Source organism: Nomia melanderi, chromosome 14 (genome assembly GCF_051020985.1).
Source record: "Nomia melanderi isolate GNS246 chromosome 14, iyNomMela1, whole genome shotgun sequence".
Taxonomy (NCBI): Eukaryota; Metazoa; Arthropoda; class Insecta; order Hymenoptera; family Halictidae; genus Nomia; species Nomia melanderi.
Window position 1 is genome coordinate 9666029 of NC_135012.1, and position 16260 is coordinate 9682288.

The window sequence follows — 16260 nt, forward strand, 5'->3', positions numbered from 1 at the left end:
ATAAAATGTAGGGTGACAACTGTCTCAAATACACGACGTGTCAAAGGTTAATGCTTCGTCAGAAACCGAAATAAAAAACCAGCGTGCAGTATAAATACCGCGCCAGCTCCGAACGAGTTAAACTCGGACTACCCAAAAACTGAAACAACCGAGAAGACTACACCTTTATCCAGTACACGGTTCCTTGTCGCGAGGAAACAGCGTCCGTCGCGTCGTTAAATAGGAGCCGGACAAAACACCGTCTGCGCATAAAGAATCCCCAGCGCGTCTGGGTCTCGGGCAAGGAACATCCAATGAAAGTGGAAAGAACAATTCGTGCGGACTTCTGTCGGCGATAATTCTAATTAAGCCACCGAAAAAGAATGTCGCCTGGCCACGTTGCGGCGCTGCGTTCGATCCAGCTCCCTCCGCAACGGCCCGGCGTCATTTGAAACGCACGGAACGCGACCAGGCCGAATCAAAATCCGGCGAAACAAATACGCGACAGCCGGGAATTTATTCCCCGGAACGGTCGGCATTAATTTTCCCGCGGCCACATAAACGGCCGGGCCCCTCTTAAAACATTTTCAAACTTGGCCGGATTGTCTGCTGCGAGTTTGCTACTCCTCCGTCCCCTTTCTCCTCCTCTCCTTTCTTTCCTCCTCTTCTTTTCTCCTCTTTTCTACCCCTTTTCTACTCTTTTCTCTTCCCCGTTCGCCGCGCATAACGGCCAATCCCTTCTTCCTTGCCGTTCCTTTTTTCCCCGGTTTTCAATTCTCCTTTTTTCAATCCTCCCATCGCATTCAACGCGACAATTCAGACGTCGGGGGGACGACAGTCGACAGGAGATCCGTAATCGTAATTTGTTTGCGAGCGCTTTCACCGCGCCGCTTAACGTCATAGGCGAGGGAAAAGGTGGAAGAAAATGGAGGAGCAGGAGGAAGAGGACGGCGAGAGGGCGAACCGGCGAGGAGGAGGCGGGTTTTGTAGAGAGAGGGTAGGCCATGAGGAGACTCGGACGGATAAAGGGTATAGGACGGCGCGTACATTGATACTCAAGAACTTTTGCACGAGAGTTTTCTCGTTTAATGAGAAAAGGCAGCCGACGACGTCTACGACGGCGACTCCTGCAAAGACAACCGCGCGTCCACTACCGTAACGAACCCTTATTTCGGCAGCCGTAACCAACCTTCTCGCGCTTGGCCGATGGAATCAAGCGCGCCGGAGACTCTCGCCCGCTTGGAAACGAACGTGTGCGCTTGAACGCGTGTAATTAGACTGCGGCTGTTTATGCGATTATTGATTTTACGGCGGGCTTTCGGAAATTCGGGTAATCTGAGACTCGATTTGCGGAGTTGGATTTTACGGGATGGTCGGAGGTCATCGGATTTTTGTTTATCTTATGCAAATAAGATTCTATATTGGGTCGTCCCATAAGTAATGATGTTTTTTATAGTTCTTTTATTTTTAAGTATAGAGATAAACATAACGTTTTTTAACCAGTTAACTGTGGAGTTTGGTCTGAGAAATTTCTCATTGCGCGCGCAATAAAATCAAATAAAGCGTATGCTCGTCAAACGCAGAGCAAACGCATCTATGATATATTCTAACGAAAAACTAAAGCAAAACGAAAGAGAATTATACATTCATCTGAAAAAATAAACGATTTATCGGTGGAAAAGTTAGTAGCATTTTGCGTTTTAAGATGACGTGTATACTCGTCGAACGCGGTTAAAGTAATTATAGTGTACAGACAATTTATAGATAATGAAGGTAAATATATTTTAGATTAAAAATAGATTTGGTTATCTATATTTTTAAATATAAAAGAAATATAAAAGACTTCATTATTTATGGGATGGACACAACATATAGTTGTTTTCAGGTTTGTTTTTATTATCTTTTGGTAATGATGTATAGGTTTTATTAGAAACCGCGAGTCATAATTAAAGTAAATTTATGATACTGAATGTTTAATTTCACCAGTTTCTTAATATTTTGGTATTTTAATCTGTGAAGTTTTGTAGAAATTAATTATTCAGTATTTTTATTTAGATTTTTATAGGTAATAGTACTTTGATCGAGGAGGAGAAAAAATGTTGTATCTGAATATACGTCTTTTTTCGTTTCCTAAATTAATGGATAACTGATTGATGTACCTAGTACAAGAATTTTGAATGCGGATATATTATTAATGAATGTGATTATAAATGGTTTCTGATGTATCCACGTTAATTGGTGGATCATTACGATTTATCGAGTGTTGTAGAATAATTTATGCCATCATTATTCGTTCTCTTCTGTCTTTTAAATCTATTTCTATAATTAATAAGATAATTAATAAACAAACAATATATTAATTTTAATGACAAGTGCATTATTATTTCAATGTTTTCGATGTAATCTGGCGGAATCCAGTAATTGCTGCGGATATAATTTATTTATTAAACCCTGCGAAATATTGAGGTAATCAAATTGATGTGTAACAGATACTTAACATCGAAATTTGTATACCTTGACATGCAAATGTTCTACTGCTCATAATTCTCTTATACAAAGAGCTTAATTTACATGAAAAATAAGATAAGTACAACAAATAAAATTCTATATAGCGTTAATATATAAATAGTCACATGAATAATCTACTTTATAATAAGAATTATATTTCCTTGTTATATATTTTCTCGTTTGTATTGCATAGTTTGATTATTATATATACTTTTCCAAGAGATGCAGAATTTTACAATGAATATTTCCCAAAAATTGTCAAATAAGTTATTCAACAGATAACGAAGCATTATTTAAATAAATGAATCGAACGATACACTATGTAAAGCAATAATCATTATTTAAATAACAAACATTCATTAAGCTAATTATTCTTAATAAATATTTTTTTGAAGTGGAACAAGAAATACTTATTTATCGGATAATAATAAATATAATTTTTTAAATGTTAAAATAGTTTTGTAAGAATATCACGGTTTCATTAAAAATCGATGAATAATAGGAAAAACGTGTGAGGGAGACAACGAGTAGCATAATCGGTAAATAAACCGCAAAGCCGTAGAAACGAACTTCCGGTGTCGCGTGGGAGCGCGCTAAAAGTAATTAATTAACCGCTTTTTGTCCCGTGGGTCAATTTCGAACGGAGTCGACTTGTTTGTTCGCCGGAAGCATAGCTGGGCTCGCGATTAATCTCATTACACATGGGTCACTAAACTTTTTGTTAAGTAATTAGGTTACCCTGTTAAACATTACACGGTGTTACATATGTAAGCAATCCACGAAGCCACACTTTCTCGAAAGAAAACTTTTCGTTCCAGCAGTATAGCTTCAAATTGAACAAATAATATCAACATCTTTAATAAATATAGTTTTTAAAATACCTCGATCAGTTTGAACATGAAATTTTTAATTGAAATGATTCCTTAACTCCTTGCTTTCTACCAACGTGTCAGACTTGTGGTGGAGATTTTAAAGAGAATTTAACGAGCATTGAATTCAAATTAAACATCATTCTTCTGTTATTAATAATTATACTTTAGAGCAAACATAGACAAAGAATGTACCTAAAATTTTCTCTTTTTTCAATCAATTATTAATGGCAAAGTAGAGCTTTATTATTGAATCTTTTGTTACAGAAGGAAAGCTTTTTCTGTTCTCTTTTCAGAAACACGTTTCAAAGCTCTAAATAGAATTTTTCAAATTTACTTGGAAGCAGTTTAGCATAATATTTGTGAACATTTATTGTACAGTTTATTCTACTGTTTCTAGAAAGGTTAGTGTTTGTTCGTTTAGATCTAGGAAATTAGATATTTAGAAATGTATTATTAGGAAGCATATTCAGTAGTAAAATATTAAAATTGATCCAAATATTTACCAAATAATGTTTATAAAATTCACTATGAGTCAAATCGTCTTGCTCTGTAAATCTATTCTGAAGACAGAATTCATGTTTACGAGGCAAATCTGCGACTGAACATTTAAAAATTTTATTCAAATGTTCCCAGTTTTTTAAACGTAAGTTTAAACGTTCCTAAAAAGTACGAGTTTAGTTGACATATTTTACTCTGCTTTCATATTCCTTTTCGCAACACTTGCAGCTGAAAGTGTGTTCCACGTTTTTACATGAAATTTTAAATAATAACACTGAGCTACGAAATGGCTGATTGCTAACGTGATGACAGTGTCTAATGAAGTACGTACAAAATGAATAATTCATGTAAAGTGTAGTTTAAAGAATAGTCTAAAGGAAACGTAATTTTGTGTGACTAAATACGTTAATGTTGTTTTTATTTATTTAAAACAAGTGACTAATATTATTTATTGTATTTGTTTTTAGTAATTTGTCTAAACTATAATTTTTATGATAAAACCCTTTAAAATGCTAAACGCGTTCATACGTGAGAAGTCTGTTTTCTAATTAACGATGCTTTACAGTATGCATTAATGGAGTAATAATTTTCGGTAAAATTACTCCACTATTAGAAGATCAATTATTTCAGCAACCTAAAATAATTAAGTGACGTTAATAGACTTTACTGTAGAATGTTTAATTCACTAATAGATTTATAAATTCATGTATCACGGTAATAGGTTGTAAACGAAACAACATTATTTTAAATATATTTTTTAACCGAATCCATATAAAATATGATTATATTAACCATTCAAATGCGTGATATAATAAACTTAATTTTCTTCATGAAAAATTTATCTTTAAATCTAAATTTAGCATGAAACTTATTCATTTAATGGTATGTTTTATAAACTTTCTAGCTGCGTGTATTATGTACGTAATAAAATATTTTCTCATTATTAATGCGTCGTAGTTATTGTATCACGAACTTTATTATTAATATTAGCGCAAGATTTAAAAATTGATATCACGCCTTTCAAACAATTTCTATAGTAAATGTTATTAGAAATATCACCAGCGACAAGCGACATAAATTAGCCAATATATAAATAATTCACACCTTCGATTTACAATTTTATAATATAATATCAGCTGTAATATAACAAAGAAAACACACAACGTTTGTCACACAAAGAAATCAACAATCCGACGACGTCCATTCGAAACGTGAACACAAACGATCAGCGGGATCATTAAATTTCAATTAGATGTGAAGGCAATTACGCATTATTAGGGCAATTACGCACTTAATCCGCGAACATCAATACACCGGACACTCGTCGGGCAAACCGTGTTCACCATAATTTTTTTTAATTGAACGAGCAGCCCCCTACACTCCTTTTTTCTCTCTCATTGTCGCCATAATGCGGGTATAAATTTCAGGGAAACGCGAAGACCACCCGATACCAATTAACGTCGCTCCAAGGGAATTGACAGAAGGCTTTTCTCCTTTCTTTTCCGGGATTTCATTCACTTTTTGACGTATTATTATACCAGTGAAAAGTCCACGGCCACATTATGATACGTAGACACCCGGATCACAGGAAAACAATGATGAGAACGGCGATTCGATGATTCGTCGAACGTATGAGGTGCATCGGAATAATTAGTGGTTCATTAACTTGTTAATCGATCCATTCATGATATAAACAGATATCCTTAAGAGTATACGTTCATTCATACGCGTGATACATTTTACCACATTAATGCTTCTTTAATAAATTGTATATAATTCTTTGATCCCTTACTTTTGAATACAATATAAATATAATCATTCCACTCTCTTCTCGAATTAAATGCTATCTTTGTTATTAATTAGTATGCTTTAAAGTAACCATAGAATCAGCATAGAATTCTTTTCCTACTAAGTTATTAATAACAAAGTAATTTTGTCATACCGTCTAAAAACTGAATTGTATTAAAAAGTAATTAAATAGAATTAAAGTATAACTTAAGATTCATAACAATGTAAATTATGCTTCATAAGTTCAACTTTAATTGTCCTAGTACTATTCTATTTCATTACTTATTTAAGCCATTGCTCTAATTATTATTCATTACAGTATAGTCATTAAATACGTACACTAGATTATATAAGCGCAGAAGCGGATACTTTCGTGAATAATTGTAGGAACGTGCGTCGTATCGACACGTGAATTCTCTCATTTTCTTTTCCAATTAATAAACCGTGAAAATATATTACCCGGGGACTTGATCTGGCGTCCCATAAAACAGTTTATTTCAAGAATCCCGAACGCTATCCCAGGGCAAATATATTTCCTCCTGACCTTTCCCGTCCGCAGCTCTGATGAAGAATTAATGGGAACCTTTGTGAAATATCGGATCCGAAGGACGATGCGTTTCTCTGCTGTCGTGTATAGGTATACTTCATCCGGGTGTCATCACGGTTAAGTATAAAAATATCCAGCAAATTTACGTATTCCCCTCGCGACTCAGTCTTTCCAATCGCGGGGATATAATATCCAATCAAATGATATAAAATTACGTTCCGCGGATCGAATAGAAATTGCGCGGGGGACGATCGGCGATAAAGGTCACATTTCTGTTTCTTGTTGAAAAAGGATAGACTTTTATTCCTTTTCGATTACAGGACGAAATTTCATGAATGCAAATATTTTTTTTCGAACCTTTAAAAACACTTTTCATATAAAATTTAATTATCCATCGAAACCTTAAATTTGAGATAAAGAGAAAAGTATTTATGATCTTTCATTACTTGAATAATCAAATTATTCTTCGTCACGGCGACATTCGACCACCAAAAGTTAATATTATTGTGGAATTTCGTGATTAATTCGAAGCATTGTTTTAGAAATAACTCTCTTATCATCGATGAATTGTATTTTAATAGTACTGTTGTTTTGACTTTGATATGAACGTATTTTAAGATTCTTTTTAAATATATTTTGTTGGTAATAAAATTTGGTGATAAAATTGAGTTTAATACACTGATTGCCACGATAGTCATCGATGATTGCAGCTTCATAATTCATGAGAAATAATTATAATTTGTGAAGTAACTGACGTCGAATAAAAATGTTAACCTAAATACCTAGATACGTGGTATAACATGAAAACTGTGTCAACGAATGATTAATAGTTCTTCTTTTGCAACTTTGATGCAATGAAATTAGTGATGCATAAAACGCCAATGTTTATCACGCCAGTCACCGTGTTAATAAATATTAATATCAATAGTACAAGTACGTACAAGTAATGACCAGGAAAATTCAGCTTATATGTACGCCAATGATGCAAATGTGTTAATAAACATTAAAAAGCATTCAAAGTCCGTGCTCAATACATAAAATTCACAGTCTCTTGTATTAAATTTTGAAACTATTTTAATTTTCAGTTGAAATACATTCTGCCAACACATAACCGCTAAATTCCAACGAAAATAACAAAAATTCAAAACCATTTCTGACTCACCGCGCAGCAGGTGTCTCGTATCAGCCTCCAAAGAAGCCAGCGAATACATTTAAAAACATCCGTACACACAAAATTACCCGCGATAAAGAAGATTAACGATCCGCCGCGTATCCGATGCGAACACCGAAAAGCCCCGATAACGCGCACTTTCAAACCGTGCCGTCACCGAAATTGAAATGATTTCAATATTCATGGGGAAACAATACGAAATTAATAATACTCGCCCGAATCGCGGATTCCTACTCTAAGCCACCTGGGAGAGGCGACCTCCATCGGCATGGAATATAAATTCCACTTTAACGATGTCCCGAATGAAAATTTCCTTGTTCGTAAATCATTCTTGTTTTGCGCGCGGCGAGTTATACGACGCTGGCCCGACCAAGTACAAAAGAAACCGACCAAAAAGAGACAGAGAAGGAGAGAGAGAGTGACCGAGAGAAACCGAGAGAGATAAAGAGAGACAGAGAGAAGCAGAGAGAGAAAGAGAGAGATAAAGAGAGACAGAGAGAAGCAAAGAGAGAAAGAGAGAGAAAAAGAGAGATAAAGAGAGACAGAGATAAGCAGAGAGAGAAAGAGTGAGAAAAAGAGTGAGAAAAAAGGCAGAGAGGAGAAGGGTGAAAAAGAGAGATAGAAAAAGACGGAAAGGACAGAGAAAGACAGGGAAAGAACGAGGGAAAGAGAGAGATGGGACATCGAGGGGAAAAAGGGGAAGAAAGAATTAACCGCGTCAGATTTTGTTCGAATCGCCGGGCACAGAATTTCCGGCGGAACGAGCATGAATTTTCTTCCCCGGGACGCGTGACTGTTTGCGCGCGGTTTGATGAACGGGCGAACTTTATTTGAAAATTTCCTTAAATTAACGGATCGGCGGAATGCGTTTAAGGAGGTCAGCCCGGTCGGTCGCGGCCGACCCGGGGAGCGCCGCCTCATTCCGCATTCAACACAAATGAAATTTCAAATGTAAATTAGTTTCTTGCGCGACTGTGTTTCAGGTTTAAGAGATACGCCGGGGTGGGAAAGTCGCTCTTGAAGAACGGGTGGGGGATGAGGAATTAAGAACGGACCGACGCGGTCGCTTTGACAAATATTTGGACATCTCGAGCATACAGCGATGCCTCGGGCATTACGAAACCTAAGCTCCTGTAACTTCTTAACTGGCCGATCCGTATTATCCCAAAGCGATTTCGGGATTATTATTATTATTATTATTATTATTGTTGTTGTTGTTATTATTATTATTATTGTTATTATTATTACTATTACACTTTTGTTAATGTTATTCTTTTGTTAGATATAAGCTGTTAACATTAAAACTACTGGTGAAATTGACCCACTTCAGAATTTCTATTTTGTATTTAAATTATGAAGGCGTTTTTGTAGAAATTTGTTAATCAATTTTGTATATTTGTACAGATACATGATTAGGAGATTCTTCGAATCTCAAGAAAGCTATTGTTTTAATTTTTATAAAAAATTGGAAATAAGGCATTCTAACTGCTCAGTAGTTTTAGTGTTTCATTGTCGATTATCAGAGTAACTTGTTGGAAAAAGGTTTTTCTCAACCGTGCGTAATAATTATTTCTTGCATGGTCTTTTAAAAACGTACTGCCAACATTCGTATAATTTTCTTATACGAATTTGAGTTTGGAAATGATACTAGGAACACCGCTGAAAATACATAGTCCCTTCTGACTTATTTAACACTTTGCACGCTGTGACTTGGAATATGTCTCATTTACCTATGTAGAGAACATTTTTATATTTTTCTCGTATATACAGGTAAAAACACGTTGGCAGAAGTGCATCGAATCGAATAGAGCGTATTTTCATCGAGCAGACCTCTTTTGGAACAAGTAATTTCTTCCCCTTTTTCCCGTATAATCCGACATTTCATATTACACGACCTAATATTTTCATATGAAGTTCGCTTTGTTTGTCGATGACGGACTTTTGGATCGTTCGGGGAATTTGTGGAGAGATTGAACGGATTTTTTAAAGTTCGCGAAAATGAATTGGTTTTTCGGAAAGTGAGGATTGGTAGATTGGTTTTTTTGTAATTGGTAAATCGTTGGTTGTTACGCGTTTGTGGAAAATTTGAGGGTGAAAAATACAGATTGCGTGGAATATGAAGCAGTATGTGAGATATTTGGAATTTAGGAAATTTGGATTTTAGGAAAAATCATTTTCCATAAATTCTAATGTATTCTAAGTATTTGCCAAGGAAATCTATCTTTTAGAAATTCTAATTCTCCATAATTTCCTGGATTATGTTTTTAAACATTTGAATTTGCATAAAGATTTGTAATCTATTAATTTAGTTGGAAGTATTAGTTAACGATGCAAATACTTTCGACTGTAAATATGAGCATCTTTTAATTATAAAAATTTAATTATAATTCACTGCGAATGCACATAACTGCGATGAACGCGAAGCAATGTTTCATCAATTTGAATTGGGCACTATTATTTTACTGGGTAATGAAACCAATGATATAAAAAAAGTATTAAATAATACCGAACGTATATTACAACCCAATGGTTTTTATTGTTAAACGTTCGAGGATGTTACTTTGCGATGATTAAAACGTGATTCATTATATTTTTAATAAAATGTTATTTGCTAGAATGTAGGCTGAACATGTTTTATTCTCACCCTTTGTACTTCGTAGCATTGAAAGTTGAAATTCATTATATTGAAAGAAAAATTGATATATCTGACAATGCGATGAGAAATGTTCGTGACAGCTTATTGCAAGTAATGATAAATGTATTACGAAATATATTATCTTCGTTTCCACCATAAAGCGAGCCAATAAGTTGGTTAACAATGCCTTGTACACTGAAATTCAATAAATTTCGATGACCTTTATGAATGGTCAAAACGTATTAAAGATGAAACGAAAACATATTTAGTAATACAAAACTTCATATCTTAATTTATCAAAAATTATTATACCATGTACATTTCATTGAATTCGATGGAACTAATCGCAACGTTACAATAATTTACTCCATAATTCTTAACAATACAATCACAAATATAAACAATATTATAGATTACAAATAACAAATTTTATATTATAAACAATGTTTCTACAATCCCTAAACTTAAACGTATTTTCTAGAGTACTATTCCATTAACTCTAATCTCTGAACTTAAATATATTCACTCAAATACTACACTATTAAGGCATTTATCATACACGTACCTTTATCGCTCGCATTAAAATCTGTACACGTAAAGCAACTCCACATTTACGAGCGTAATTATAATGGGACAGGAATAAAATGTTAAATCTCGTTCAATTCTCTACAGCGGCCATTAGTCCGATTTTAAAAATCAACGTCACGTTTCATCGAGCAAATATCACTTTCGTTCGCTCCCCAAACACCACAGAATACGTTCGAATTCATGAATCGAATATTCAAATTCTTTCGGGACCGGCCGCGCCCGATCAATTTTTCATTTCGCGTCGAAACGCGAATAACAATGCAGCTATATCGATCAGGTGGTCCGTAATGATTAAGGAAGTTCACCGGTGGCAGAGTAAACTTGACACCGGGCCTGCGTCTGACTAATCACTGACTTCGACTACTGACTTCGCTACGGCCTTCCCGTAACCCGCGAACCGTAACGTCGCTATATTATATATCATTCTGTCACTTTGCACATTAATCGTCAGCATCATCCTATCAAGCGAATTACCCGCGCGTTCGACGTGTTAATGCGTAGTAAATTACTGACGGACGAGGAAATATTGACATTCGGAAGCGTTTATCATCGATCGTTTTTCGCTTTGTAGAATTTCGAACGAATACGACCGCGTTAAAGATGATTGATAATGGAGGGTTAACCGACCGTTGGAGAATTGTTTCGACCGATTCGTAGCAAGTGTGTTTGTATAAAACTGTTTTTGTAACTTTCGTGTTCGAAGTAAAGAATTTTTTTATTTATTCCACTTTTTCGATGTTTGGATTTTTTTTAGGTTTGGGAAAGAAAGTTGGATGTAGCTAAATAAAATAGTTTTTGAAACTTTTCTGTTCAAAGTAAAGAATTTTTCAATTTATTCCACTTTTTCGATTAATTTTTTCTAGGTTTGGGAAAGAAAGTTGGATGTAGCTAAATAAAATTGTTTTTGAAACTTTTCTGTTCAAATTATAGTATTTCGAATTTTAATTACTATTTATTTTTTCAAGGTTTCGTTCACTGGTTATTATAGTCAATTATTATAACAATATTTTATGAATTACTAGTCTACACGATTATTCAGAATTTTTATTTTAATTAAAAATTCAATTATTTAAACTGTATTTATTGACTGCAATTCAGAGTAATTTGTTGCTCACTGCCTGCAACAAGACAGTATAATATTTATCAGAAAAATGTACAATGCTAAAAAAATGTATTAATTTTTCGTGTTTCAATAAATAATGCCGCACATTCAATATTATTTACTAATGTTAATAAAATAAAAATCTAACGCACCTGATATTAAATATGAAACTGAAAAAATTTTCAATAATTACGTGTAGAAGACCATTTATATCAATATATCACTTTAAGCGTTTATTTAATTAATTCGAATATTTCTACAGAACTTTTTTCAAGTTTTCACTCAAATTTCTGTATAAATTTATGAATTGTCAAATTGTGTTTCGCCGGTGGACAGTTGTCGACATTCTTACTCGCAGGTAAACATATCGGTAATCTCGTAAAATGTGAGCTACGACGATGGATTTATTTATGGCTACGATAATTTACATCCACGTCCATTAATTCGCGAATTGTTGAAAATGTCGCGTTTGTCGGGGCAGCGGTGCATTGTAATCTACGCACCTGAGTGATGTTTCACGGTTCTTGACGCGTTTGAAAATCACACCGAACAACCGCGTAAGTTACTTTTCCAGTTGGTGAAACGTTTCGATACTTTTACCGCAAATATGAGCAAATAAAATTGTGCAACGCTGTGCGTGTATACGAGCTCCGTTGTCATGGCTTTTGCGAATATTTACATTGCACATATAATATACTGGAAGGTTTAAAACGTTCAACGACGTGCGATATTTGTGAGACACGCGTCATTTCATAAATCATCCGAATTAATTAGTATTAGTTTTTTAAATCCGGAGATCGATATTTCCAGCCACTTCTCTGAAAAGTGTAAGCATAGTAACATTTTTAACTAGTTAAGCGATTAATATATATATAAGAATATTACATATTTTAATTATATCAGTATGAACATTGTAATTTGATTTTTGTAAAAATTGATTTCTACGGTTTTTCAAAAGTTGCGGACTTTTTGAAAGTTTTGGAAAGATGATATCTATTTAATAGACGATAATGTAATTAATTTAATCAATGAGTGAAACTGTAATGTATTTAGTTTGGTGGTAGAGTCGAATTGCAGTAGAATTATTATTATGTATATGAATTTATAGAATAATTTAGATAATGTATCAGCATTTCAGTATTATAATTAGATAATTACGAAGAAGTGGTTTGCAGGAAGCCTTCCTGAAAAATTCTTAAAAAGTGATTCATCGTTTCAATTTTTAATTTCATCAATTTAATTATTTTCAAAAAATTTGATAAATTAAATCGGAAGAATAATCACCAGTAACATATCTACATAAATAAAATTAACGTTGCATCTTTAAATTGTTCTAATGCAATTCATTTCGTAATATTATTGTATTAGAATGACGAAGTTCTAGAGAATTTTAAGTGAGTCTAATATAATTTTCAGGGAAGTAGTTCCATGTAAATTATTATGTGTTCTGCGAACCTACCCACAATGACCTTTTATATCAGCAGAACTCTCAGGGGGATGATCGATTCATTGCACAATAATCGACGTGTATATACGTAATTGCATCTGGGGCATTGTTTGCAGAGAACTGGCTGTTCAGCAGACAGCAGCGTGTTGGCTTCTTGTTAGCTGAAATCCAAACCCAATGTTACCATTCCTGGTGTAATCAGTAAATGTTCGAAGGTCGAATTGAATAACGTAATAAGAATCAAGGAAAGCATCGTGAAAAGCAGACATGAAGCTACAATAGATTATTGTTAAACGTCAACGAATATAAATAATTCTCTAACATTTGTAATTCTAATTTCATTCATTTCGAATGTACTACTTTGAATCTATATATTTCTACTATTAATTATTGTCTAGAGATTTCGTAAAATAAACTTCGTCAGCAATTCGTGTAAATAATTCATTAGCTTAATGAATATCTTTTCAATCGTCACGACATACTTAAGAAAATGTAAATGTTAAAAATTTCTACAGAAGAGATCTCGTAAATGTAAATATTATTAAAATAGAAACTGTTCAAACAAATACCATTATTACTAATTGTGCTACGTTTGCTTCAATCACAAGGAAAAGTTTCTTACAGCTTTCATTGATCTATCGATCCATATTTATTAAGCCTATTAGTACCACCAACTTCTAAATTGTTCAGCGACCTTTAAAATTCTAAATTTTACAATAAACTTTCAACGTTCCAAATTTAACAACGAACTTCGAAAGTTCCAACCCCTACATCAAATTCCCCTATCAAACCACCGAAATACCGCGATCCCGTCAATAACATTAATACTTCAAATTTCGACATGCGTTTCACTTCTCGTTCTTCGTGAGGCAGACTGCAATTACACTTTAGATGTTAGGGAATGACGATAACGAAGGAAACGTTGCTCGCGCAGCGAAAACTGATTCCCAAGTATTTCTGAGAACTTTCCTCGCGATTTGCAGTTTCTTGGCAAACACTCGGATCGCTGGCGTTTAAGCGTTTCACCCCGGCCGATTACCAAGAATCAAATCCTTTCCCCGAGACACACTTGCGCCCGGCTTTTTATATCTAAACTTTACATCTGTCGAGTTTCTTAAGGCGACGGTGTACCTCGTCCCCTTATCTGCTCGCCGTTCGGTTTCATTTAAACTTTTTAAACGGTGTCCTTTTTTTATTTTTCTTCAGTTTTGCGTTTTGTTTTGCTTTTTTTAAATTCTTTTAAATTATCCTTGGTTTGCATAATTCGAGAAAGAGACCAGTGGAGGATACGCGGTTCGCGGTCCCACGCTGTGGCTTTGCTTGCGGTTTGTTCGACCCTACACATGATACTTGAAAAAATAATAAGACGCTTAAGATTAGCCGTATGTGTACACATGGCGCAGTGTTGTAAAGAATAATTTTGTTACGTGGAATTAGTTATAGAATATAAACGATCGTATAATAATAATCCTTCTTTGATTTTGAGGAAGGATTGTTAACGTATTTCCCCTCCCCCTAAATCAAAGAGAGGCAAGAACAGCTGTTTTCAAGTGGAATTGAAGCTTTTCAATGAAAGAAATAAGATAAGCACTGATAATAATAATAATTGCCGCTTGAACTGTCAGCCGTAAGTAAAGATCCCCGTCTGGTACAATTTTCTTTTATCTTTAAGGCGTTTTCTAGCATTGATGGGAGGGTTAAATGGCTGAAATACGAAGAAAATGTGTAAACAAATGGTAAATTGGGTAACCGAAAATTATAACGAACTCGATATATTACATTTACAAACGTTCAGTGTTGGTATTAACACTGAAACTACCAGGCAGGTCAAAATGATCCGTTCCTGATTATTTTGCTATTATTAAAAAGGTAACAGATGTTTCTCCGAGAAATTACTAAAGAAACTGATTTAGCATCAGACAAACTGAATCGTAAATCAATTAAAGTTCGAATAGATTCTTGGAGTTCCTGTAAAGTAATTCCAAAAAGTGTGTTCAACTGCTCGGTTTTAGTGTTAATTACACCGAGAGTGTGGTTGTAAATCAGAAATATTAGAAATGTTGGTAAACCGTTGGAACTTTCAAATGTTCGAATGACTGAAAGCTCCCCAATCGAAAGTACAATCAATATCTCATCGATCAGCCGTTAAAGAGCTGGCTCTCGCAATTCCCTTAAGTAACTAATGAAGAATAATAACCCGTTGCCACATCCTTTCGGAGTAATCCCTTCCAGCGGGTTGCGCCTTCGGTTCGGTTTAAAGTTACTTTCGGGTTACCCGGCTCCATTCATTCGGATCGAATCACATTATAATTACCATGCGATTTTTTATTTTTAGCCGCGGCCCTTTCACAGTGCCGGACGTGCAACGAATCGAAATGAAATTTAAGGAGGCACCGGATATCACAGCAATATTTCCCAATTTAATCAGAATCCGCTCGGACGCCGGCCACGCGCGTTTGACTTTTACCGCAATTTATTTAGCAATTTCGCATTAATTAACCCGACGACGTGCAATCGATGCACTTTTAAACTTTCCGACAGTTTGTGTTCAAGATTACGATTTGTTCATCGTGTCTTGTTTGTTAATTAAATTATTTTGGTGTTCTTAATATTTTTAGACGATTCAAATCTGTTTGAATGTGATGTATATAATTACAGATACGATCGGAAATCATAAAAATTTTCAATTTGAATAGAGGCAGGATGATGAAATAAAAATTGCAATACTTGCGAGTGGAGAATCAATTGATTAAATATATGTAGCGTTCTTTTTTGCCGTTCGCGCATGTTTAATTGGATTTCTTTTACATTGTTCCAGGTGGATCGGCGACTGTGACAAAATGGTGGATCGGCAAAAAGTGTTTCTAATGGTGTTACTAGCTCTCCTAATTTATCCGAACGATATCTTTGGTATGTTTTTTTAAAATAAAAGTAATATATATAGATATGTACAATATAAAATATATTCTAATTAGACTGCAAATTTTTATGCAAATATATACTTTTATATATAGACATCAGCTGAGTAAAGTTGTATATTAAATTTCGTTTCTCATTTTAGTCAAATAGAAAAAGTGCATTTATAAGTACGCTATAATTACAATATGTTTACAGTCTAATTATAA

General features: G+C 34.4%; 1 protein-coding gene across 2 annotated transcripts in view; it reads left to right on the forward strand.

Moving 5' to 3' along the window:
* The window catches only part of LOC116429020 (lachesin), a 142478-nt gene that overhangs the window by 38220 nt on the left and 87998 nt on the right, over positions 1-16260 (forward strand). For both annotated transcript variants that reach the window (XM_031981382.2, XM_031981383.2), the window contains exon 2: positions 15954-16045. In XM_031981382.2, the coding sequence (XP_031837242.1) occupies positions 15976-16045 (70 nt within the window). In that variant the 5' untranslated portion in view covers positions 15954-15975. The remainder of the gene's footprint in view (positions 1-15953; positions 16046-16260) is intronic.